Here is a 24543-nt window from a genome sequence, read left to right as displayed (position 1 = left end):
ATCCAAATTTGAATAACAAGTTTGCCAGTTGTTCTTTCAACTAAAAATGGTGTTCCCTGAAAGCAATGCTTATTGCAGTCTGCAACTCAATCAACTGAGTGCTTTTCCTCGGATGAATTTCTGTACTCTGCAGTGTGCAGCAGGACTGAATGTGGCACTTCTTGCTTTGTCACATGAAATATTAAAAAGCTGTGTAATGAAAGGTGTAATTTAATGAAGTTAATGTTTACCGCTTCTAGGGAAGATTAAGTAACTAGCCTTTTTAAAATAATGAGTTTCTGTGTTTGCTTTTGGTAGATAACCTTTATCAAGTTAAGGAAATTCTTATTATGCTAAGATTTCTAAGAGGTATTTAAAATTGTAAGTATGTGCAACCTTATAAAATTTGCAAAATTCAGCTAATTCTACACTGGACAGCCCAGTGATCAAATCGGCAATGGGACTTTACTCAGATTTTGTTCCCATTTTTGGATCTGCCGATATCAGATTGTGAACTGAAGAAAACCACCTAGATTGGAACAGAAAAAAAAGACTGGTCTCTGAGCAAGTTGACCAGAAGGGTAAAAATCTACTGCACCTCTATCTCTGCACAGCAGTGAATGTGCTATTGGCAATCTAAAGTCAGTCTGGACAACCAATTTACCATTAGAAAATAATGCCTTTCAAACACAGGTTTTAACAAATTCACTCACTCAGAAGAGTCTTGTATCTGGGATCTGGTCAAATGCATTCATTCAGATCAAACCACCAAAACAAAAAACAAAACAAAGTATACATTCTCACATATCACAAGCTTTTAAAAAAAAGTCAAATTTTCAGAATAGTATCACTATGAATAAAAATTTATGTAGTTAAAAATACTATAAACAGTTTGAAAAGAATCAACTGTATACACTGAAAGTTATTTCATATTTTATTTTCTAACTGTAATAGTTTGCATCTGATTTCTTTACATAATTCAAAATGATGGGAAAGGAAACCTCCATATCAGTCAGTACTTACTACTGTCATGAATTTATAGTAAAAGGCTATAAAAGGATTCATTAAGACTTAAGAATGAAATATGAACGGAGCTATCAATATTAATAACTATAAACTTTCTCTAATGAAACAGAGCAGTTAGTATTTTGCAAAACATCTTCAAGCAGTTGAAAGACTTCCATCTGTTAGTCTTAAGCTGAATTAAATGAGGGTCCTAGCAATTATTTAAAATATTGTGTCGACATGAATATAGAAATATGTATTCCACATCTTTCTTTTATTATAGAAACCAATGACGGCAAGTAAAAGAAATGGCAAAGAATATCACACACATGAACATTATGACAGTCCTGGAGATCAATGAAAAGCAGCAGACACTGCTCTGAGTGCATTATACGTATGAACACGAACATTATGAACTCCCTCAAAAATTCGACAGGTACTGTTCTTATCACCCCCAACTTATAGGTGAAGAGCCTAGAGCTCAGACAAGTTGGAGAAGGTGCCCATGACCTGCAAGTAAATGGCAGAGTGGGGGGTGGGGCACAGACCACCTGACCCCATCAGGTGCCTCTCAAGTACCTGGCAGCTAGCTGGGGTGAGAGGGCACAGTCCAATACACAATCCAAATCCCTCAGTTCGTTCCGTACCTGAGAGTCTAGAGAAAACAGAGTGGTGTGTAAAAAAGTTCATGGGACCCCAAATAGTATAAATGAAACAGTTCCTTACTATGCAGGATAAAGAGCTAACTAACATCCCATAGCAATACAATGATTTTTTTTTTTTAAAGTCTTTATGACAGTCAGGTAACATAAAGAACCTCACTTTCATTCTGATACTTTAACTGTCAAGTCACAGTTAATACTGGCTGTTGTTTAATCTGTACATGATACAAATAATGCAAAAATCCAGCTAGGTATTTTAATTGAAACATGCTTTTTTAAAGACTATTTAATTACTCAGTTGCTCTTAAGTCAATATTGACAGCAGTTTATACCTATTAAAGATATTATTCAATATCCTATAATTTAATATTTACACAAGATAGATGAGATTAAGTTAAACTACAAGTCACAAGTTTTATAAGCAACTATACTTGTCACAATTCCATAGATGTAGTGAGTAAACCGATGGCCACGCCTTAATACAAGAATTTTCATCATGCAGAGTTTACAGGCTCCTTTAGGGGCAGTCGCTTTAGAGGCTGGATGTTCGAGATTCAACAGTCAGACAATTAAATCTTAAGCAAGTCTTTTTACATAAAAGCTTGGTTTGGATTGTTAGCCACTTAGTAACACAACATATTTATACTCTCAACAGAAGTAGAATAAACACTGCATGAAAAGTACAACCTTATCAAATCCATTAGCAATAACTTATACCCTATTAGTAGTAAGAACCATTATTCTTAGATTTCAAACATTTTATTTTCTTTCAGAACACACCTTATAGCACTGTACTATAGAAATCAAGGAGTACAACCAAAAAGTCCCCCCCAAACAAAAAAACTTTTCTCAAGTTCCTCATTTGAAATATAATCAAATCAATTAAAACTATTCACTCTCTATATTAAAACAAGTTAGTAAAATAACTCCTCCAAGTAGTGTTGCATATGAGCTACAACTGTACCCCAACCATTTGAATCATTATGATTTGAGATTTTCCAGAATACAACAGCACTAGATTGGGCTGTTACTACATAGGCAATAGGAAAAATATCACTAGCAAACCCATTTGGGGCCATAGTTGCAATTTTCAAAGAATCTTGTAGCTAAACTATATTTGTTAGAGGAGGTAAGTAAAAAAAACTCATGCTTGAGTTTCACTGTCCCCACCATGAACTCTTATCACAGATACAGAGTTAAAACATTGTTGGCAAAACAACATGGTCTCAAATACTTTCCACCTAAATCAGTGTTAAGGAACGCCATAGAATAAGTAACATGAAAACCCTGATTATGTACTCTTAATTTCTATTCTTTGATTTTAAAATGTTCTATGGTACCTCAAATTTTGATTCCAGAGTTTGCACAACGAGGAAGGATTATACTAATTAAGCATGAGATTAGAAACAATTTGCTTGTTTTTTGAAACAAGGTGCACTGCCCTTTGTATTACTTTTAGTCACTAGAAAGTTCTCTGGAGAACAGTGGAGTAAAAGCTTCACATGCTACATAATGGATCTCTTAAAGTTGCATGCAAGTTCAAGTGGCCAGTGAGGTCTAACTAGCCCAGCCCTTAATATCATTTTGCTAGTTGATAACAAAAAAGGGTAAATCTCTAAATTCCCAGGAAAATATGAATAAAATATTTGTACACACAATAAAGTACATCCTGGCACACAAAGTAAGAGTGCAATACACTCTGCAGCATGACAATGTCTTTATTGTATTTCTTAGCTGTAGCTCATCCATCTCAAATTAGAGAGCATCTTTTCATTAAATTATTCCCTCCTCTTCCCCAATTCAGGGATGGCTTGAAAAAAGCTTAATTTGTACAGGTTGTCATGAATTTCAATTTTCATTTATACATAATTTAAATGTTTACAAAGCACTCAAAATTTAGCTTACATGTGTATGACTTCTGAAAATGACTTCTTAACATAACCTTTTTGTTCTGTAAAAATACACACATGCATATGATCAAAACAATCTTTCCTTGTTAGGGGAATTTCCTATGCACTGTAAAAGTCCCCCCCAAAAAAAAGAAAAAAGAAAAAAAGATGCCAACTATATTATTTCCAATGTTAAATGAGTGCCACCTAGTGTGCAATTTCTGCAACTACAAACCTTACAAATTCAAGATTGCTCTTAAAACTCAGGCTCTAAAAACTGCATTTTGGAAATGCTTTCTGTTTCATGTTTACAGTGGCAAAATAAGATCATGAAAAAAATGTACATGTTATCAAAATTAGTATAAAAAAATAGCCACATGCTTCTTAAATATGAAACTCAGACCTAATCATTTTTTACTTCAATTGCAGATTTCTGCTTCCCTTAAATTGTATCATAATCTCAAGGGAAAATCTAGATAAATGTGATACAGGCGTTACTGTATAGTCAACAGATTATTGCAAACTAAGTCTTAATCATAATCCATGAGTGTAGGACAAATGGTTTATTCAAAATATCCATTTACTTACTAGAAGTGGTCAAACAGGAAAGGAAGTAATGCATTTTTTTCCTCTTTTTTTTTTTTTTTTTAAATAGATGTGGTTTTCTACCCATAAGCTCCATTACATCAAAGGAACAAAATGAGTTTAACATTTAAAAGAATTTTCAGCATTACCAATTTCTAAAGAAACACAAATACCTTAGAAATAAATCAGTCTGTTTTAACAAATTGCACTCATACTAATGAAATTTTAATCTTCTTTAACGGGTCACAGGCAAAATCCAAATTGTTGAACAATCCTCAGAAAAATTGGAATGTAAGTTGTTGAGTTCAATTTAGATCTGGAAGAAAGAAGAACATCAGATCAAACAAAAGAAGAATTCTTATATTCCATCAGTTTACCACTTATGGGGGGTGGGGGAAACCTCTCATCCCATCAAGCTATCCAGTCTGAAGAGGAAATTCCGTATACCAGGTTTTTCTCAATTCTGTTCTAGTGCCCACAAATCTTTAAAATGTTCTTCTGAATGTTCTATGTCATGCAGAATATCCCTGATAAAGTTTAATCCCTTCGACCTTTTTGTTCTTGTGATGAGCAATTTTTTATTTTAAGGATAGGGGCATGACCTCTTTAAGAAAGGACAACTGACCAAATTCTCTTCCAAGTCAACCTGTTCAGAGGAGTTCAATGCCAGAAGATAGATATAGTATCTGGAGAAGCATCTCAGAAAGAAGTAGGTTTCTCAGCTCATACAGCAACCTTTGCAAAATGTTCCAGCTAACTCCTTTAGTAACTACTGTCTTTGCCATCTCTTGCCAGCATGGCACAGATTCAGGGTATTTTTTTTTTTCCTTCTTAGAAAATCCTAACCCTGTCTAAATCCTCAACCTATCTCCTATCTCTGGGGATATGGCTTCATACTCATGTTCTCTGGTAAGAGTCTTAATTTCCTAGAGAGAGAAGTCTTCTACCCCAGTTCAGCTCTCAAAATGTTTGGATCACCCACTCATGTACAAGACAAGAGCTCCAAGTCAGGTTCTTGAACAGAAAATAATTGTAATTCTACAGTTCAATTATCATGAAAGTTTAGTCACAAAAATCCTCTGGTTCAGGGTCTCCAAAGGGTAGTACATTAAAAATTAACAGAATGGGGCCTCCCTGATGGCATAGGGATTAAAGTCTCATTGCTATCAAGCTGAGACTGCTGCATGAGTTCAATCCCCAGCCAGGGAGCTAACCCACATGGCTCAGCAGACCTCTCCTGTCTCGCTCGCTGCTCCCCTCAGCAGTGTATTTCAGTAGATCTGTCTGTTGTGCTCCCCACTCTGCCTCTGATAAAATCCTCTCACCCCCTGCACCTCTGGCCTACACGCCAGTTCCTGCATACATAAATAAATAGAAATCCTAAAAAAAAAAAATTACTAGAATGATGTATTTATTTTCTATCCTTTTACATTTCCTACTTTTTGGTATGCTTTTAAGTGTACAGAGTATTGGGCCTCCCTGGTGGCGCAAGGGTTAAGCACCGCACTATGAAGCAATCGATAGCCTCTGCAGCACGAGTTCGATCCCTGGTCGACCAGGGAGCTACCCACATGGCGAGGCAGACCTCTCCTGTCTTGCCCTCTACTCCCCTCAGCAGTGTATTTCAGTCTGCCACTTCTGTCCCCTACTCTGTCTCTGGTGAATCCTCTCACCCGCCCCCCACCCCTGCATCTCTGACCAGTACCCCAGCTCTTATATGCATTAACAAATAAATCTTTAAAATAAAAAATAAAGTGTACAGAGTATTAATAGAGTAGTACTATCAGTTTAAAATTCATAAATGCATATACCTATCAGGATATGTGTCCAATTTTTCTTTTATTCATAATGCATTCTAAATTTGGAAATGCATTACAATAAAGATGAATTGATGTGTGAATAAAAAAATAGCTATGTCATCAATCAAGTGTAGAAATATCTTAAGCGTACAATCTCAGCAGTGATATCATTTGTGATGCCTAACTTAAGACTTCTCCATGACTAGCCTATGTATTTCTGAAAATCTCTGGGTAATTCTGTTGCATAATGTTGGCTAGGAACAACTGCTCTAGGCACTCTAAAATTTCACCTTTAAATCAAATCAAACATTAGCACTATTATTTTTACATCTGTATATATAGGTGGTTTCTGAACTACCATTTTTATTTAAAGGCTCTTGAAAAGAAGAGCCCAGGGCCTCCCCGGTGGCACAGCAGTTGAGCGCTGGGCTGTGAAGCTGCCTGCAGCCTCAGTAACGCCGGTTCAATCCCTGGCCGCCAGCGAGGGTCCCATATGGCTTGAAGACTGCTCCTGCCCGCTGCTCCCCTCAGCAGTGTACTTCGTCAGTCTGCCTATTCTGCTCCCCGCTCTGGTGAATTCTCTCACCCTCCCACGCTTCTGACTGTACCTAGTGCTTGTATAAATAAATCTTTAAAAAAAAAAAAAGAGCCCAAAGCAAATTTAGTAACTTAGACCACCACCGATTAAGTAAATTTACACTGCCAAAAATTAAATTTGAATTTCATTTAAATATTAGAACAGCAGAAGGGCAGTGAGGCATTTATTCTTGTGAGCATTACTGTTTTTTGTTAGGGGAAAAAAAAGACATTTTCCTTGAAATAAACAGTGCAGCTCCAACCAAGAGTTTGCCAATAGTGAATATCCAACAAAATATTGTAACTGGTAAAAAGCCTTGATTTTAACAGTTTTCAGTGTGTACTATAATTTCAATCAAGTTGGTTCAAACAAGTCTTATCAACATACTAGTATTTCAATTAAGGAATATTTCTTTAATAAGATCTATTTCTCACAATTGTCAGCTAAATTTATTAACAGCTGTCTATTTAGACACTCTATGACCTGAATGCCTAGCATTCATACTGCCAAAGAAAACAGTGATCTTTTAGGAAGAAACGTTGAAAAAATATAAGAATTCTCAAAGTATAAGCAGATTTACCAGTTGTCTTCTAAATGAGTATTTTGACTCAGACAAATATTAAAACCCTGTTAAGAGTAAAGAGTCAGTTTCTATGTGGATAATTCACAAACAAAAGTTGAAAAATGCAAGGTGTATCTACTTACATCATCAATGTCTTCATCATCATCTCCAATGTCATCAAACTGGATTTCATCATCATCTCCAGGACCAAATGTATCAGTTTCATTGATTTTCGCTAAGGAACAAAAACAAATATAATCATATAACCAAGGCGATATTAAAATGAGTAACTGCTCATTGAAAGTAGTGGCCTGATAGAAAATGCTGAACTATAAAAGGAGACTCGGCCATTTTGCCCTCCTTCAGTCTCTGCGTCTTTTGCAGCGCTCCTGACTGCGCTATGCTGGGACAGAGCAGCCGGAGATTCACGACCTCTGTGGTCCGTAGGAGCCACTATGAGGAGGGCCCAGGGAAGAATTTGCCATTTTTCTGTGGAAAACAAGTGGCGGTTACTACTTATGATGACTGTGTACTCCGGTTCTGGATTTGCTGCACCTTTCTTTTTAGTAAGACACCAACTGCTTAAGAAGTAAGGACATTTTAGTTCATCCATGAAACAGATACGAAGAGGATCATTTTAAGAAGTGCAACTTCTTTGAAAAGTGAAACTCTTGAACTCAGCATGCTAAATGTTTGTAAATAAACTTATGGCATGACTCCTTAAAAAATAAATAAATAAAAGGAGATGCTTAGAGACCAAACTTATAGTTTAATCTAATTTTCATTATCAGAAAGGATCTTCCTAACTACCCCACCACACAGAACAGTACCCAATACAGCTAAATTTCCTATAAAGTCACTGCTAAGCCAAGATGTAAAGTATTTGTGTTAAAATTCTCTTTTGTTCATAATGGTATTTTTAGTAAGATAGGCTCTAATTACACTAATTCTGAAGCTATTACAGCTTTCAGCTATTCATCAAAAAAAAAAAAAAATCAAGCCAATCAATCATAAGATAGACTCTCATCAGAAGAATTGATCAAACTGGGCCTCCCTAGCAGCACAAGGGGTTAAGCACAGCACTGTGAAGCTATCCACAGCCTCTGCACAAGTTTGATCCCTGTCCGGCCAGGGAGCTATCCACATGGAGTAGCAGACCTCTCCTGTCTAGCCTCCTATCCCCTCAGCAGTGTATTTCAGTCAGTCTGTCTGCTCTGTCCCCGACTCTGTCTCTGGTGAATCCTCTCACCACCCCCCACCCCGCACCTCTGGCTTGTACCCCAGTTCTTGTATGCATAAATAAATATTAAAAAGGAAAAAAAAAATTGCTCAAATCATGCTTATCTCAAGTAATGAAAATAAACCAGGAAGGTTTATTAAACCCAGAATATCAGCATTTCCTAGATTGGAAATGACAAGAAAATAATGCCAGCAGGATTTTAAAGCAAATTGAGTATTTTCAAAACCTTATGCAACAGAACCCCCCCACACCAAAAAAACCCCCAAACCACCAAGTAAAAGAGTAGGCTTATAAAATAGCATGTAAAAATAAATTTCCACTTAGAGGAACCTTTTTTTTTTTTTTTTAGTTTTGTGCACTCAGATTGCATAACTTTTGTATTTGTGGAAGAGGGAAGACAAAGAACGGTTGAAAAAAAATCTTATGGGCTATGATAATAGAATAAGAGGAACTGAAAGACTGACTTTTTTTTTTTATAGAAGTCAACAATAGTACCTAAATTACTATCCTTGCCTCATAGTTAAAATTAGATGAACACGGTCACTTGAGAAAGTAATTTTAAATAACACAATTATTCCTTTGGTATTATATTTAAGTCTGGGCTTATAAGTCTAATTCCTCACCAAATGTTTATTTACCGGGAACAGAATTTCCAGTTCTTTCTTACGGTATCTATTTAATACAGGCAGACATACCAACAGTTCCCCCTTATCCACAGGAGATAGGTTCCAAGACCCCCAAGTGGATGTCTGAAACCATGGACAGTAGGAAGCTCTACATACTTTGTTTTCCCCTATACATTATAGTTCAATTTTTAATTTAGGCACAGTAAGAGATTAACAACTAATAAATGATTTAAGAGGTACTACAATAAACCTTATGTGAATGTGGTCTCTCTCAAAATTATCTAATTGCATGTAATATTTTTGGATCTTGTTTATTTCTAAAAATAGTATGAAGCCAAACTGTGGACAAGGGGGAGCTTACTGTACTTACATATCACGTAAGCTTACAGTAAATACACAAAATTCTACATTAATTTCTTTATCTAAATACGAGTGGGGGGGGCCCTCCCTGGTGGCACAAGGTTAAAGACAGTACTATCAAGCTATCACCAGCCATTGCAGCGCGAGTTAGATCCTCAGCCGGCCAGGGAGCTACCCACATGGCACAGCAGACCTCTCCTGTCTCGCCCGCTGCTCCCCTCAGCAGTGTATTTCAGTAGATCTGCCTGTTCTGCTCCCCACTCTCTCTCTGGTGAATACTCCCATAAACTCCCCCCCAACCCCCGCACCTCTGGCATACACTACAGTTTCTGTATACACAAATAAATAAATCTTAAATAAATAAGAGTGGGTAATGACATCACAGAAAAGTTATAACTTAAGATATTACCATGCTCTGGAAGCTCGCCGTATGCCTTCAGACTTCTAGCTTCATCTGCATTGTATTTTAAAATTACATCAGCTTTATTATCCTTAAAAAAGAGACAAATACTTTTAGAACTTATTGCCAGATTGTTATTTCACCAGTTACTTTCAAAGTGAACAAAAAACTAAACTCTGCTATTCTGTTATAATTGCATCTATTTTTCACATTTGAAAGTTGTCTCCTACCCTCTGAAAAACATCCTTAGGTTTAACCCAGTATGAAGAAATTTATATGCATAAATGACTAACAAGCTCAGGCAGAATATTTATAGATCTCAATTGTAAGAACTGTGCAGACCCAATCTTTTAGATGATTTACTATTACCCTTTGGTTACAAGTCCTTTGAGATACAAAAACTACCTGGACCATAATTTACAGGATATTAAACACTCAATTATAAAACCGAGACTAGTATAATGACTTAAGGAAATTAATACACCTTTCCAAATGTAAGTGATTCTTGGGGTTATGAACTGATCAGAATTCCCTGTGGGATTGTATACCTTGTGAAGACAGACTAGAAGCTGAGTGAGGTACATGAATTTGTATTTCAAAGGTGTTTTTAATACAAATGTTCCAATGAAAACTACTGGCAAAAAATTGTTCACACTTCCCCATTTGAAAAGAATCTGCCTCAGTTAAGGAAGAAATAAAGGTTGAAGATGATTATCTCAACTTCAGAAAGTTCTTTGGACCAGAAAGCAGCCAGCACTTCTTAAACTGTTGCGGGATCATGTTAAAATGCATATTCTGATTTAGGAATCCTGGGTTGAGGCCCAGAAACCTGGTTTTCTCACAAGTTCCCCCAAAAGTTAGTGATGCCATTGGTCCCTGGACCACCCTTTTAGTGACAGGGGGACAGAAAAAGGGTCATAGGAGATTATGAATCAAAATGTCACATATTGTGGAACCCTGGTTTTCTTATCTGTCAACCAGGACAGATTACTCTTCCTACTTCTGGGGTTAATTTTATGATCAAAAGAAGAAAATGGACATTAAAATAGTACAATATAACTTTAATACAAGCTTTTCAACCTCAGCACAATTAATGTTTCAGAGCAGATAATGTGCCTTGTTTTGGAAGTGTTCTGTGCATTTGCAGGATGTTAAGCGTCACCCCTGGTCTCTATCCACTTATATGCCCCTCGCCCCAGTTGTGACAACCAGAGATTTTTCCAGACACTGCCAAATGTCCCAGAAAGGGTGGGAGAAGTTAACCATGGTCAAGAGTCATTGGTTTAAATTAGATTTTGATTCTTGATTCTGGAACATACACACACACACACACACACACATGTTTAAAAAAAATCAAAATAGGATCAAGGTTATAAATTAAAATAGTATCATTCACAAAGTGATCAAACACTAAGTAATGCATTCCAGTAGGTGGAAACCAAATGGATTTCATAGACCTATAATGCAGAATCTCCACGAAGGGCGATTACCATTTACTTCTCAATGTGTTTATCTAAATTTACAGCACATACTTTGCATTGTATACTTCATATTCTGTATTGCAATTACGTGCGTAATTTTACATTAAAATTATTTATTCTTTCCACCTCCAGGCTGTAAAGCATTTTGTGGGATTGGGAGCCTGATTCATTCAGCTACCTGTAATCCCTCTTGAGTAATGGCTCCCAGATTTTGACTTCAAGATATATAAAAAACAAAACTGGAGGGGGGGGGGTGTTCAACATATGATTACATTTTTATTTTGCCAACTAAGAACACAAAACAGCCATATAATAGTCATTCCAAAAAGGGGAGAATCTTAAATATAGAAAAGGACCATTTAGCTTCATGCAAAATTCACAAAGACTGAATTTCTTCTAGTGAAAATGTGGACTCCACAGACTGGCATTTGGGAACCATAATCCTTGGGATACCTAGCACAATGTCTAAGACATAACTGGCCTTAAGAAATATCTGTGACACAAAGATGAGCAGCATACTAGACTGGAATGGCTCAAATACAGTCACTGATTATGTTTCAAATATTAATGGCTCACCAAATTTAAGCAGGTCAACAATAAAAATTTATTTTTTTTTTACCTGGTAGTCTCGGAGACCAACCAATATAATGTCTGAAGTATTTATCCAAACCTATAAAAGAAAAATCATTGTGTGTTATAATCAAAAGCAACATTGGGCCAGTTTCTCCCTAAAATACACAAAGTATTTATGCAACTGTGGGAGAAGTACCATATTTAGAACTAGAGGGAAAACCTATAGTAAATAGCTGAGCATATAATTTTCTGTAATACGGGCAGCTAAAAAAGAATCTTATTTAACTATTCGACAGTTTCATAATGCCAGTGGAATGGTTTAGAATTTAAGTGATTTTTAATTGTGAAACAATTAAAGTACTTAGTTATCTACCCATCCATATGAAAACAGAAAATTACTTCTGTGATTTTAGCTCCCTCCCTCTCTCCCTCCCTTCTACCCACATACACTCAGAGAGTAAAACCCCTTTAAGCTTGCTAACAGAAGGATTAACAAACCAAATTAAAAACAAAACCACACATACACACCCACTCATAAATCAGAATTACAAGTTATAACCAACTTGACCAATAAATCTGCCTGAACACCTACTGTATAGAAATTAAGTCATTACTTCCCCAGGCAGTCCATTCATGACACAATTCAGGAAATTTAATATTAATACAACACTTATTTAAATAATTCATATTCAAATCTTTTTAGTAACCCTTTTATAGCTACTTCCCCCACCCTCAAACCAGAATCCAAACAAGGGCAACCCAAGGCATTTAACCACTAGGCCTCTGCAACCTCCTTTAACATTTTACTAAGAATCAGGTCATTTGTTTTGCAGACTGTTTCTCAATATTTTTTTTTGAAGATTTATTTATTTATTTATACAAGCACTGGGCACAGTCAGAAGCTCGGGAGGGTGAGAGGATTCACCAGAGCCAGAGTGGGGAACAGAACAGGCAGACTGATGAAACACACTGCTGAGGGGAGCAGCAGGCGTGGCAGGAGAGGTCTGTGTGCCATGTGGGACCCTCGCTGTCGGCCGGGGATTGAACCGGCGCTGCAGAGGCTGCAGTCAGCTTCGCAGTCCAGTGCTCAACCGCCTGTGCCACCAGGGAGGCCCCTGTTTCTTAATTTTGATTTTATGATTGTTTCCTCATGAATGGATTCAGGCTAAGTATTTTTGGCAAGAATACAACATAGGTAAGACGAATGTATTTTTAAATAGAATCTGTATAAAAATTACAATCAAGGACCTTTTTAACTTACTATAGGCAAATCACTGTTCTACTGCTTTTAGAAACTATTATCAGTGTAAATTCACTTCCCCCCTTAACCACTGTTATATTAAAGTAAAACAAATCTTCACACCTACCTTTTTTCTCAATTTCCCCCTGATATGACATAACCTCTTCACACCATCAAAGCACATAGCTTCTAATCGTCCATTTCCCAACATTTTGATGACTTGAGCATACTCTGGGAGAGAAAGAAAAGGATAGAGGATATTGTCCAAGTTTTGATAAAAGCAACTTACTTAAAATCCACAAGTGCCCAGATATATTGGTTGAGAAAATATGCAGTGAAACTCCTATGAGGGAGGGATAAATACAAAGCTAGTTAACAGCAGAGCCAGAACCAAGACTCTGTAAAACCACTTCAAGGACAAGGTCTCAGCTATCAGAAACACTTAATTATCTTTTTATTCTGAGTGAGTAGAATGACCACTGTCTTCATGACTATACGCTCTACTTTTGGACATCAACGTGGCTTGCATCAAGATGTACACTACACCTCAATCTTCCACATTTGGATTCTTTCCCAATTTTGGGTCTCCTTCCCCTGAGAATCTTTGGAGGCTTACCTCAAAACAGTTTTTGGTACATCTGGCAAATAAAAGTAGCTTAAATGTTAAAAATGTCTTTGTCAAAATTTAATCACAATTTAAAAAAAAAAAAAAAAAAAAGCACCCAGGAAACCACCTGGTTTTCACTGTCACTTGAAAAACTATGAGGCGATTGGGCCTTCCTGGTGTCTAGGGGTTAAGTCTTAGCACTATCATGGCTAAGGCCTGAGTTTGATCCCTGGCCAGGGAGCTAACTCACATGGCGCAGCAGACCTCTCCTGTCTCGCCCACTTCTCCTCTCAGCAGTGTATTTCAGTGGATCTGCCTGTTCTGCTCCCCACTATCTCTGGTGAATCCTCTCATCCCTCGTACCTCTGGCCTACACACCAGTTCTTGTATGCATAAAAAAAAAAAAAAATCTTTAAAATAAATAAGAGGGAGCATCACTTCTGAACCTTTTGATTCCTCAAATTGTATGTATAAATACACTACTACTTTGAAAGGTTGAACTGTGGGCTGACATGAAGAAGTGCTACTCAGACTGCAGTTAACAGTGCCTCAACAGGGTTGGTCAATCCAGGCAGGGGCAGTCTCTCAAAATGGGGGGTGGGGGGAAGCAGTGGTGGTCAAAATAATGCCAACTGCTAATGAAGGCAAGACTGTCTAAAGCTAAGAAGAAACAAAAGGTCTTTCAATAAGAAAACATTTTTCATTTTCAGTGGCTTATATGTAAAGCATGAAGAAATCCATTAAAATTCTATAAAGACAAAAAAATTCTTTGTTAAAAAGTGCTGGAATTAGTGGCACAACTAGGGTAATTCGAACATGGACTATACACTGGAGATATTAACATAAATTACCTCCATGTAAAAGTCACATATTCCCCAGTGTGGTAATTCTATGCAGCTATTATATAAAAGGGGATGCTTTTTAGGAGCCACATGATGAAGTAGGAAGGGGAAGGACAGCTCAACTAACTTTCCAATGACACGGGGCACACATACACACAGAGATGAAGGTTGCAAATTTTCTGAAGGTTTAAAATTATATAAATAAGGAAAACAGACTCTTATTTGATCTAAAAAGGTTAAGTCAATTGTTGTTTTGTTGTATTTATGATATTATATACTAATGGCACTGGAAAAATGAGCCTATAAAGGCCTTGGATTCATCCCTCAAATATCCATGATCTACTGAACATACTATGGAGAAATGTTTATTTACTATTAAAAAAAAGATCTATGTGGCTTTGCTGACTGTTGCTGGATGAATTTTGGGGATCCAAAAGTAATCCAGATGTTATTTGGATGTTAACAGTCAAAAAAGGACTGGAGGCAGAGGGAAGGGATTAAGCAGCATCAAAGCTGAAGGAAGTGATTGCCATTAAACTGATTATTTTCTCTCCTTTCTCCTGCCAGAGGTTCAAGCTGAAACAGTCATCTCAGGGGCCCTGTACCTTGCAGCACCAGTCCAGGTTGCAGGACTGAGGTTCTAAAAGAGAACAGTCCAAACCAAGGGATGAATTGCTTGAGTTAAAAAGAACCACTTGGACTCCTGATTGGAACCATAATGTGCAAAAACCACCCATTGGGGTTAGATTATTTCACTATATTCAAAGCATGGAGTATGCACATGCATATTCATACTCTGTCTCATTTTCTCAGCTGCATTCCTGGAACAGACAAAATTATGCCAGCCATACATGGTTTTTCCCATGAAAAGAAATTATGGTGGTAGATTAATACTCCCGATCAAAGGACCTAATGTCAATGTTTTTATAGAAATATCGATAAACATCACAGTTAAACAAACAAAAACTCAGTGTTTAGTGACCTTTTTAGTGAATCACTGAGGTCAAAATATCAAGTAGACACTTTTGTGGTACTTCACACAAAAGGCATTACATACACTACCAACTTCATCTTCAGTCCTTGGGCCTATTTTGACTGTAACAAATTTCAGTGAGTCAGAAAGTGGGCATTCCCTTCCTCAAGGTCTAGTGCTGAGGGTCTTCCTGGGGAAAATATGAAAGGCATCTGTACCGTATAGAATTCTCACAGCTAATTAAGCCAGGAATATTTATGCTTTTTTTCTCACTAAAAAATTTTTCTGTAATATTTACACTTAATTAGCAGAGATCAAAGAAAAAAATACCTACATAGAGCAGCAGCTTTCACCATGACCTGTGGCAACCGGCAGGAGCTTGCCCACCAGAAGAATATGAAAAAGCAGAGGGACTTTGTTAAGGGAAAGTGGTGAGGTGACAGGTTTTTTGCTGCTGCCAGTAAGCCGAGGGCCTCTGAAATCATGCAGCAGTGGCAGAAGAAAAGAGAGAGGGAATCCAAGTGGCTTCATGTCCAACTCTCTTGTCCTTGGCCTGTGTGCCTGCAGTCACAGGCCCTTTGCCCTGAGCTCGCAGCAGTTCTGTCTTGTGCTTCTTTCTCCTCGGGCAGCCTCTTTCCCCAGGGCCAGGCCTGGGACTAAAGGGGTCAGGCCTTTCCTAGTGTTTTTATGATGGTGGGACTTCCCCCATAAAGTATTAGAAGTGGTTTTGGGAGGGAAAAAAATCCACTAAACCATAGAATTGTCAACCATAAAATTGTTTTTTTTAAAAGATTTATTTATTTATGTATACAAGAACTAGGGTGAAGGCCAGAGGTGAGGGGGATGAGAGGAGTCACCAGAGACAGAGCGGGGAGCAGTACAGGAGGATCTACTGAAATACACTGCGGAGGGGAGTGCAGTGGGTGAGTCAGGAGAGGTCTGCTGCGCCATGTGGGTCAGCTCCCTGGCTGGGGCTCGAACTCATAGTGCAGTGGCTGGCGATAACTTGACAGCTCTGACTTTAACCCCTGCGCCACCAGGGAGGCCCTCAAGCATAGTTTTCGAGGCTTAATCTCTCAGAACTGTACAGTTCACTCTTAGATGTAACATGAGTGTTCATGCAAAACAGTGAAACCTTATGCTTACAGAAATGCCACCAATATTGAAGCACCTTAATGCAAACTGAGAATACCAAGCAAAGATTACTAAGAAAGGTTTTGGAAGTGTGGGGGAGAAGGTGGTTGCTCATGATTATGAATTTATGTTGTAAAACTGAAACTTCATATTTAAAAAACGACGAGTAAAAGTAACTTAACTTACAAAATCACTTACCTTGTCCATCTTCTTTGAACACCAACTCTCTTTTTTCAGACTCATTCTCATTCTTACCTCTGCGTCTATTTTTACCTCCTTTACCTAATAGATTTAATGAAAGAAAAAGACACTAATTATCTGCGCAATAGTATGAAAATAAGCTATGGATTATAAAACTAAAAAAAGTCACTTAAATGTAAAAATTCACCTAATTTGGTCACTCAATCATTTTCAACTTACAATTTCTAAACATACAGTCACTCCCCTACTACCCTTCTTGAAAACTTTTTTTGGGATTTGACATAAAATACAAATAAATGATCTAAAAGCAGATATTGATATTATATGAAAGTATACCAATCCCTTTCTGAAGACATCTGCATGCAATGACTAAACTGTATGGGTTATAAAGCTATTGGCCACCTGGTTAAGTACATGGCCTACAGAACCTGCTTGCAGTGGTCCACAAAGATCAAGGCAAAGATAAAATGGATCTTAATAGTTTACAAAAATGCCATCTCCTTCTAGTACCTGATTTTCCCACGAAAGGAATGAGTGCAAGAAGATGACTGTGAGGTTGGAAGGAATAAAGTTAAAGCTGGCACTGAACTGACTGACTGATTCTGGGGTGGTAGAGGGCGAGCATGAGAGTTTGAATTTATCCTACAGCTGTAGAAACCATTGAACAAAATATCTAAGTGAAAATGCAAGGTGTTAATTTGTCCCAACTTGGAAGCAACCAAGACGTCCCTCAGGTATAGCCACACAAGGAATGTCATTCGGCAAGCTATCCCAAGACACGCAGGAATCTGAAATGCACATTGCTAAGCGAAAGACAAATCTGTAAAGGCTACATATATGTGCATGTGTGTATGTGTACAGACACATATTAAGTAGAGACAGCAAAAAGATCAACAGTTGCCACATGGAATCGGGGAGCGAAGGATGGGTGAATAAATGGAGAATTGGCAATTTTTATAGGGCAGTGAAACTTACTCTGAATGATGTTGTAATTGTAGTGGTGGATAAATGTCACTGTACAATTCTCAACACTATGCATCACAGTGACTCAATGTAAACTATGGATTTAAGTTATTAACACGTCTATATAGGCCTTATTTTACTAAGATGAAAAATGTCTGCCCAAAAAAGCAATAAAGAACAAGGTGAACAGGGATGCAATCAACAAACTCCAGACTGGAGGCAATTCTACAAGACAACGTTTTCTTTGATACTTTATGAAGAAAAAACCCCACAGTCGGACAGGGAACCCGCAGATTAAGATAGACTTGAAAGTCATTCTTAAGTAATAACAACACACAGACCACATCTGAATTCTGATTTGGGGAACTGACGGTGGCCAGGAATTCAGCACACAGAGGTTCATTTTTTTTTAAAATGATTTTTTATTTATTTTTTGCATAGAAGAACTGTGGTGTAGGCCAGAGGTGCAGGGGCTGAGAGGATTCACCAGAGCGGGGAGCAGAACAGGTGGATTTTTACTGAAATACACTGCTAAGGGGAGCAGTGGGTAACTCAGGAGAGGTTTGCTGTGCCATGTGGGTAGCTCCCTGGCCAGGGATCGAACTCAGGCCTTAGCAGTGACGGCGCTGAGATGTAACCCCTAAGCCACCATGGAGGCCCCACAGAGGTTCATTTTAAGTCAACTCTTGTATATATTCAAAATTCATCCTAACTTTAAAAACAAAAAATAGGAAATCCATCCATATTTACACACACACACACACACACAATCTCTGGAAAGACATAAACAAAAAAGTAAAGGACGACTGCCTCTGAGGTAGAGACTTGGTTGGCAGTGGGACATATTTAGGAAAGGACTTTTACTTTTTATACTTTTTGCAATTTGAATTGTGACTATAGTTACTATTCAAGAATTTTAAATAAAGCCTAGGTATGACATGATCCTCCAGTGAGAAAACTGCTAAGAAGGTCACCATCCTTATTACGCGCAGAATGAAGAAGGCATTGTCGAGCTAGGAAGAGGAAGGGATGAGTAAGAGGAGCTCGTGAGATGGAAGTAAGGGCTGGGGGAGTAAAGCATACATAGAGCTTTTACAATCACCTCTCATGATCTGGTTCAGACTCTTAAAACAAGGGAGTCGGAACACAATCTCCAAAGACAGCTGGAATTCTATTTATTTAGGAGTCTAGAATTATTCTCTTCTCCAGTGTCCTGAAAAATCCGTAATTTTCTGCACCCTATTTACTTTAAATGACACTGCAGGTCATTTCTTTATTCTCCTTTTTCTGACCTTTAAACGGCCACTTGCATATTCTTGTCCTTCCATCTACCTCTTCTTATGCCTATCCCATCAGAGCTTCATTAAGTCCTAATTCACGGCCTCCCTGGTGGCACAAGAGGTTAAGCACCGCACTATGAAGCAATCAGTAGCCTCTGCAGCACAAGAATTTGATCCCTGGCTGGCCAAGGAGCAGCCCACATGGCGCAGCAGACCTTTCCTGTCTTGCCCGCTGCTCCCCTCAGCAGTGTATTTCAGTCAGTCTGCCTGTTCTGTTCCCTGCTCTGTCTCTGGTGGATCCTCTCATCCCCCCACACCTCTGGCCTGTACCCCAGCTCTTGCATGCATAAATAAATAAATCTTTTTTTTTTTATAAAAGAAGTCCTAATTCACACCTTCTGCTCACCCATTTTCTATAGAAATTAATTTTTCTCTCATCTATCACTTCTATGCCAATAATCTTATTTACATCTCAGTCCTACTATTTCAACTCAGCCCTGGTCTCCTGTTTCCAAAGGCCTGGTACATTTCCAGTGAATGGCTTACCGCCACCTCAAGCTCACTTTTATTCAAACTTACTTTCTTCTTCAAACCTGGTCCTTTATCAACAACCTTGTTTCTGTCAATGGTCAGGGAACTACCTTAAAGAATACAAATCCCTCAACCTATAAACATGACACCGATCTACCGCTCAAAATTTCAACCTTGTGCTCCGGTATAAGTAGTCTCAGTAACTCACCCTCAGCAAGCCTGTGCTTCCGAGACAGGTACCATTTCATCTTCATTTCACAAAAGCTAATGGCCTGTCATCTGAGGCTATGTCTTGGACGTAGTGAGATCTGAGATTTGAATGGGGCAGTTGCACCTTAGTGACTATGTTCTTAATCACTGTACAATATGCCACCCATTTACCTGTTACAATCGCCATATGAAGTGACAGCAATCACTCATTTCCACTTTACCAACGAGTTCTCTGAGGCTCAGGGAAGAAACTCACTGAAGATTACCCATGAGTGGGGATGACCAGATTCAAACCTAATCTTTTTTGTTCCTATAATCCAAACATTAGGGTATCTCTCCCACTGCCTTTTGTTCCCACTCCAGAACCATAATTTAGGCAGCAATTCGCAAAAGGCAGATGGAAGGCTAGAAGAGCCTGGAAGCAGCAAAAGTTCACAGGCCAAACAGAATAATGAATGTTCACCTGGCCACTACAAAGGCAGAGACCTAACTTCTTGAATCAAGTTCTTGGGGCAGTCTCACAATGCTCAGTGCTACTATTAGTTGGCCGCTACAATCTCCTGACCCACGCTGATTCCCTAGAGCTCAGTCTCTGAGGCATTTTTAGGGCACAGAAAAACTAATTTCCGAGGAAGAGAGACGTTTCCTTGGCTTCAAGCCATTAATTATGCCAGATCTTCAAATGAGAATGAAAATCACATTAGGGCAAGGATCATACCTGCTTTCTTTACTGAGTAATATACTCAAGTTGGGCAATTCTTTGATTGAGTCAGTTAAGAGTACCCAATACATTACGAAAGGACTGGCAATTTTAAAATTAAAAGTATTAACTTCCTCTAAGTGTACAAGCACCTGAGCCCAAACGCTCTTCATGAGTGGGGTCAAGGACACCCTTTTTCCTGACTTGAGGATGTTTCCAACATTTCCAGAAGAAATAAGAATCAGTCTAAAAGCAAAAGTCATTCAACACACAGTTCATGACAATTTGTAGTCTTACTTGTTTAACCATCACCGAGAACATATTCAAAGGGTTTCTGGCTTTTCCAAAGAGGAATAAGAGAAAAATAAACACAATTTTATTTCTGTTAGTAAACCTCATCTCATAAACTTCAGGGATCTGGACAAGTATCATTCCTCTAAAATAACGCAGACTGGTTTGACGTATACAGGAATGATAAATGCCAAATTCAGAATACTGGTTACCTCCAGAAAGGGACGAAGAGAGGGGAAGGGGGTGGGGGTGCTGGAGGGCCACTCAAAGGGTTTTAAGGGAACCTGTGTTGTAATTCTCAAGTTGAGAATAACGGATTCCTTGGTGTTTGTTACTGTATTTTCTGTACAATTCAAATGCCATTTATAAAAGACTTATTGACAATTTACCAGAATTAACTATACCCTGATCATCCCCCCTCACTGTTGTATTGCCATGGAATGGAATGAACTTTAAAGAGTCTAGTGAACTAGATGTGATTAGTGTATAATAGAAGTTTCATCCTTCTGGAACCAAAGGGGAACCTATTATTCATCCAAGGGAGGAGCCAACAAAAGGGAGGTGACTTAATCCAACAAGTATTTACTGAGCATCTATTAAGTACCAAATGGTAGCAATACAGTGGATTAAAATATAGTATTACTCCCTTTCCAGCTTAGTCTAGTGAGGGAATTCAAAAATCCATACTAGAAATAAAAGTGAGAATACCATACTTATGAAAGTGACAACAGTTACCATCAAGATATAACGAATAAAAGATATAAAGAATAAAGCAACAAAGGATTATATAGGTTACAAGAAATCTATGACATTTAAAACCGGATTTTATCTGTCTTTCCCAAAATAATTAGCAGTTAAATCTTCCCTACAAAAAAGACCTGCAGGTTAGGAAGCTGAGGGCAGTAAGGTGGAGTGTCCTGAGGACACTGCACCAAATTGTACACAGAAATGTGACCCAATATCCCAAAGGATAAAGTAGTGACAAGGACAACAAGGAAACTGAGTAGAATCCCTAGAGCCAGCCGCTGTCAAGTAGAAGAATGAACAGAAGTAGGCCTGGATCAGGGCTGGCCTCTCAAGGATGAACAGTCAAAGGAAACTTCTTAGGGTCATGAAATAAAGTTCTCTCCTGTAGGAAAATGTTTTCGCTGTTTCTACTTACACAATATCCTTTGAAATACCATAAGGATACTTCAAAAACCATAAAAAAAATCTTAAGGCTTTAAAAAAGAGAATTTCTTTAACACAGTCCTGTTTTCACCTAGGTCTTCCATTTTGGAATTTACAATTAAACTTGTCAAGTCTGGTCGTTTGTGAATGTTTAGCCTCAGAATGGAAGGCACTAAAAGACTTTACTCCCATGACAATACATACAGGATCTAAAGCAAAAGCAGAAAACTTGGCCAAGTAAGCAACAAAAATTTAAAATCCCATAAAGAGATGGGGGGGAAAGTAAATCTTTAGAGATGAACCTTAAAGATGCACCAGGCTTCGTCCTTTGTTTACAAGGGAGAGGAAGGAGTCTCGACTACACTGGCCAACAGTCCATAAAGAAATCCAGAAGTACCTGATGGTCACTGAAACGGGCAGCACCCTTTGAAAGTTAAGAAGAGCTCCAGGGCTTAACTCCCCTAGCTCGAAAAGACCAAAGGCGTCCAAACTGCGAAGTCCGGGCTGCTCCGGGAGGTCTCCCCCCAGGTCCCCGTCTCGCCGCAGCCAGTCTGGCGCGAATCCGGAGCAGAAGCCCACATTCTCTCGCAGGAGGCCCTACAAAAATGGCGTCGGCTCCACCCCAATGTGGCCAACTTGGAGACCGGAGTAACTTCCCAGCTCCGCTCCCGAGCCCAGAGCCGCGTTCGGATCGCCCGGCCGCAAGCAGGCAAAGCGTAGAGGAAGGTCACTGCGTTCTGGGCGACCCGGAGGCCGCGGGCAGTGCCAGGGATTCAGCCAAGCGGAGCCATGGTCCGGGGGTCCTGGAAGCATTACCTTTATTCTTGGGCATGGCGGTGGCGGCGGCCTCGCGGCGTCTCTGACTTCTATGGCGGCGGCGGCGGCGGCGGCGACTCCTCCAAAGGGCACGAGAGGCGAAGCGTGGGTCCGCACAGGACCGAGCAGGAGCGGGAGGCCGGGTCGCGTGCGCGGGAGAGTCTCGCTGCCGAGTTCTTCCGAGATCCGCCTGCGCCCACGCTCGGTCACAGCAAATGGCGTCGCGGCTGCTTGCGTCGCTTTTCCCCGCCCCCAGCGCCGCTTGGACCTGCCCCCTCCCCGGCCCTACGGCGCAGGCGTGGCCCGCTGACCCTTATTGTTAGGTTAGCGCGAAAGGGGACGCCCAGCGCTCACGGCAGTTCGCAGAGCCGCGGAGGGGGCGGGGCCGTGGGCAGGAAGGGGCGGAGGCCCAGGGGAAGTGGGATGGGCCCGCGCGTCCCGGCGGAGGGCGGGTTCGGGGGCCGCGTGAATCGTCCGGCTGACGCCACAGCTCGGCTGCTCTGTGACAAGCCCACGTCTCTGGGTCGCCGCCGCTGACTCACTAACTTGAACGTTGCAGCGCACTTGTAACTGGGATCTTTCATCCTGCCGTCCAGGTTGGGGGACTGGGGCTTTTTCATCCCTCATTAGCAAGGTATAGTGTTTGTGCTGTTAGAGCGCAGCCCCGATACAAAACGGGGTGCCTGACGGTGGGTCCTCACCCGCGCGCTGGGATTAGCGCAGGACATCCTTTCCCCCGAACAGGACGACACTTGTTATCCAGAAGTACCTGTCCTCCCCATCTCACTGGAAGGGAACTGCTAAGCAAATGAAATCTCCTGTTTCTGCCTAAAGAGGCACAGGCCTGGTGCAGTAAATGATGCAAAGTAAGTGTAAATTACAAGTTTGCTTCCTTAATAAGCATATCTAAAGGAGGTGACGTCCTAACACAGTCGGACCACTAGCCAGGCTGATTGATCTCCCAGGCCATCCGCTGATAGCTGCATTTTTCCCCCCTTCTGTCAAGAACTTTTGTGCTCACTGACAGATGTTATCAAGATGGTTATGTATAAAAGAGACTCTTTGTCTCTACACTGGTGCTCAGTCCTTACAGGGCTACCCAGGTCTGAGATCTCATGCATGAGTAATAAAGCTTCTCCTGACCTCACCATTCCTGAAGTACCGCTTGTTCTTCCCTTGCCTGGGTAAAAAGGCTAGAATTTATTTCTGCAAATCACCAGAAACATTTCTAAGCAGAGATAAAATCTTTTGTTTACTGTAACCACCACTTAGCAGAATGCCACTTAGATGCTCAGTACAGGGCACAAGAGAGAGGGCAGAAGTATAAACTCAGTGTTATGGGATGAATTGTGTCCTCCCCAAATTATTTTATTCCTAACCCCCCTTTTGTGAGGAGATTAGGGTTCAGACACAGAAGGGAAACTCCACCAGAGCAAGAAGGTGACTATGTTCTTTCAACATATTCATTTACTGCTTAGTGGATGCAGTATAAAGACAAGGATGTAAGGAAGTTCAGGTGATCAACTAAAGGACCATGAGCTTCAGTCTGGAGAACAAAGGAATAAAGAATGAGGCCTGGGACGAAAAACCAAGAGGAAAGAATTCAAATTCCTTAATATGTCTGATTGTCTGCCTCCTGCTTATCTCTTGAGCCTCAAGTCATGCTGCTTTTCTTGTTCTGAGTTTGATTCATAGAGAACTTTTTCTCTTCTGGAGTGTCTCAAATTCTGCAGTTCCATACATTCTATTCTTCCCCTTTTAGGTCTCAACATAATCGTTTCCTTAATAGGTCTGTCCTGATTCCTATACAACTCTGCTATATATTCCTGCGGCATCCTGAATTCCAT

The 24543-nt window shown here is 39.5% G+C and overlaps 1 protein-coding gene and 1 pseudogene across 1 annotated transcript; one reads left to right on the top strand and one right to left on the bottom strand.

Moving 5' to 3' along the window:
* Nucleotides 1–865: 865 nt before the first annotated feature.
* Nucleotides 866–22921, bottom strand: EIF1AX (eukaryotic translation initiation factor 1A X-linked). The gene is made up of 7 exons (XM_037512626.2): nucleotides 22697–22921; nucleotides 16733–16816; nucleotides 13106–13209; nucleotides 11785–11835; nucleotides 9694–9775; nucleotides 7202–7293; nucleotides 866–4436 (listed from the first exon to the last, which is right to left on the bottom strand). Exons 1-7 carry the CDS (start codon nucleotides 22710–22712, stop codon nucleotides 4431–4433), a joined length of 435 nt encoding a protein of 144 aa, XP_037368523.1. The 5' UTR covers nucleotides 22713–22921; the 3' UTR covers nucleotides 866–4430.
* LOC119246286 (cytochrome c oxidase subunit 7C, mitochondrial-like) lies at nucleotides 7459–7707 on the top strand (annotated as a pseudogene).
* Nucleotides 22922–24543: the final 1622 nt, after the last annotated feature.

The sequence above is a fragment of the Talpa occidentalis genome, unplaced genomic scaffold (assembly GCF_014898055.3).
Source record: "Talpa occidentalis isolate TD23 unplaced genomic scaffold, MPIMG_talOcc4v2.1 talOcc4.15, whole genome shotgun sequence".
Classification (NCBI taxonomy): Eukaryota; Metazoa; Chordata; class Mammalia; order Eulipotyphla; family Talpidae; genus Talpa; species Talpa occidentalis.
This window is presented reverse-complemented; position numbering and strand designations above follow the sequence as displayed.

Bases quoted from the DNA above. Each gene is read 5' to 3' on its own strand.
- EIF1AX (XM_037512626.2), bottom strand. The intron at 13,210-16,732 runs GTAAGTGATTTT...TTTCTCTCCCAG, and splicing joins GTTCAAAGAAGATGGACAAG to AGTATGCTCAAGTCATCAAA. The intron at 11,836-13,105 runs GTAGGTGTGAAG...TTTCTTTTATAG, and splicing joins GGGGGAAATTGAGAAAAAAG to GTTTGGATAAATACTTCAGA.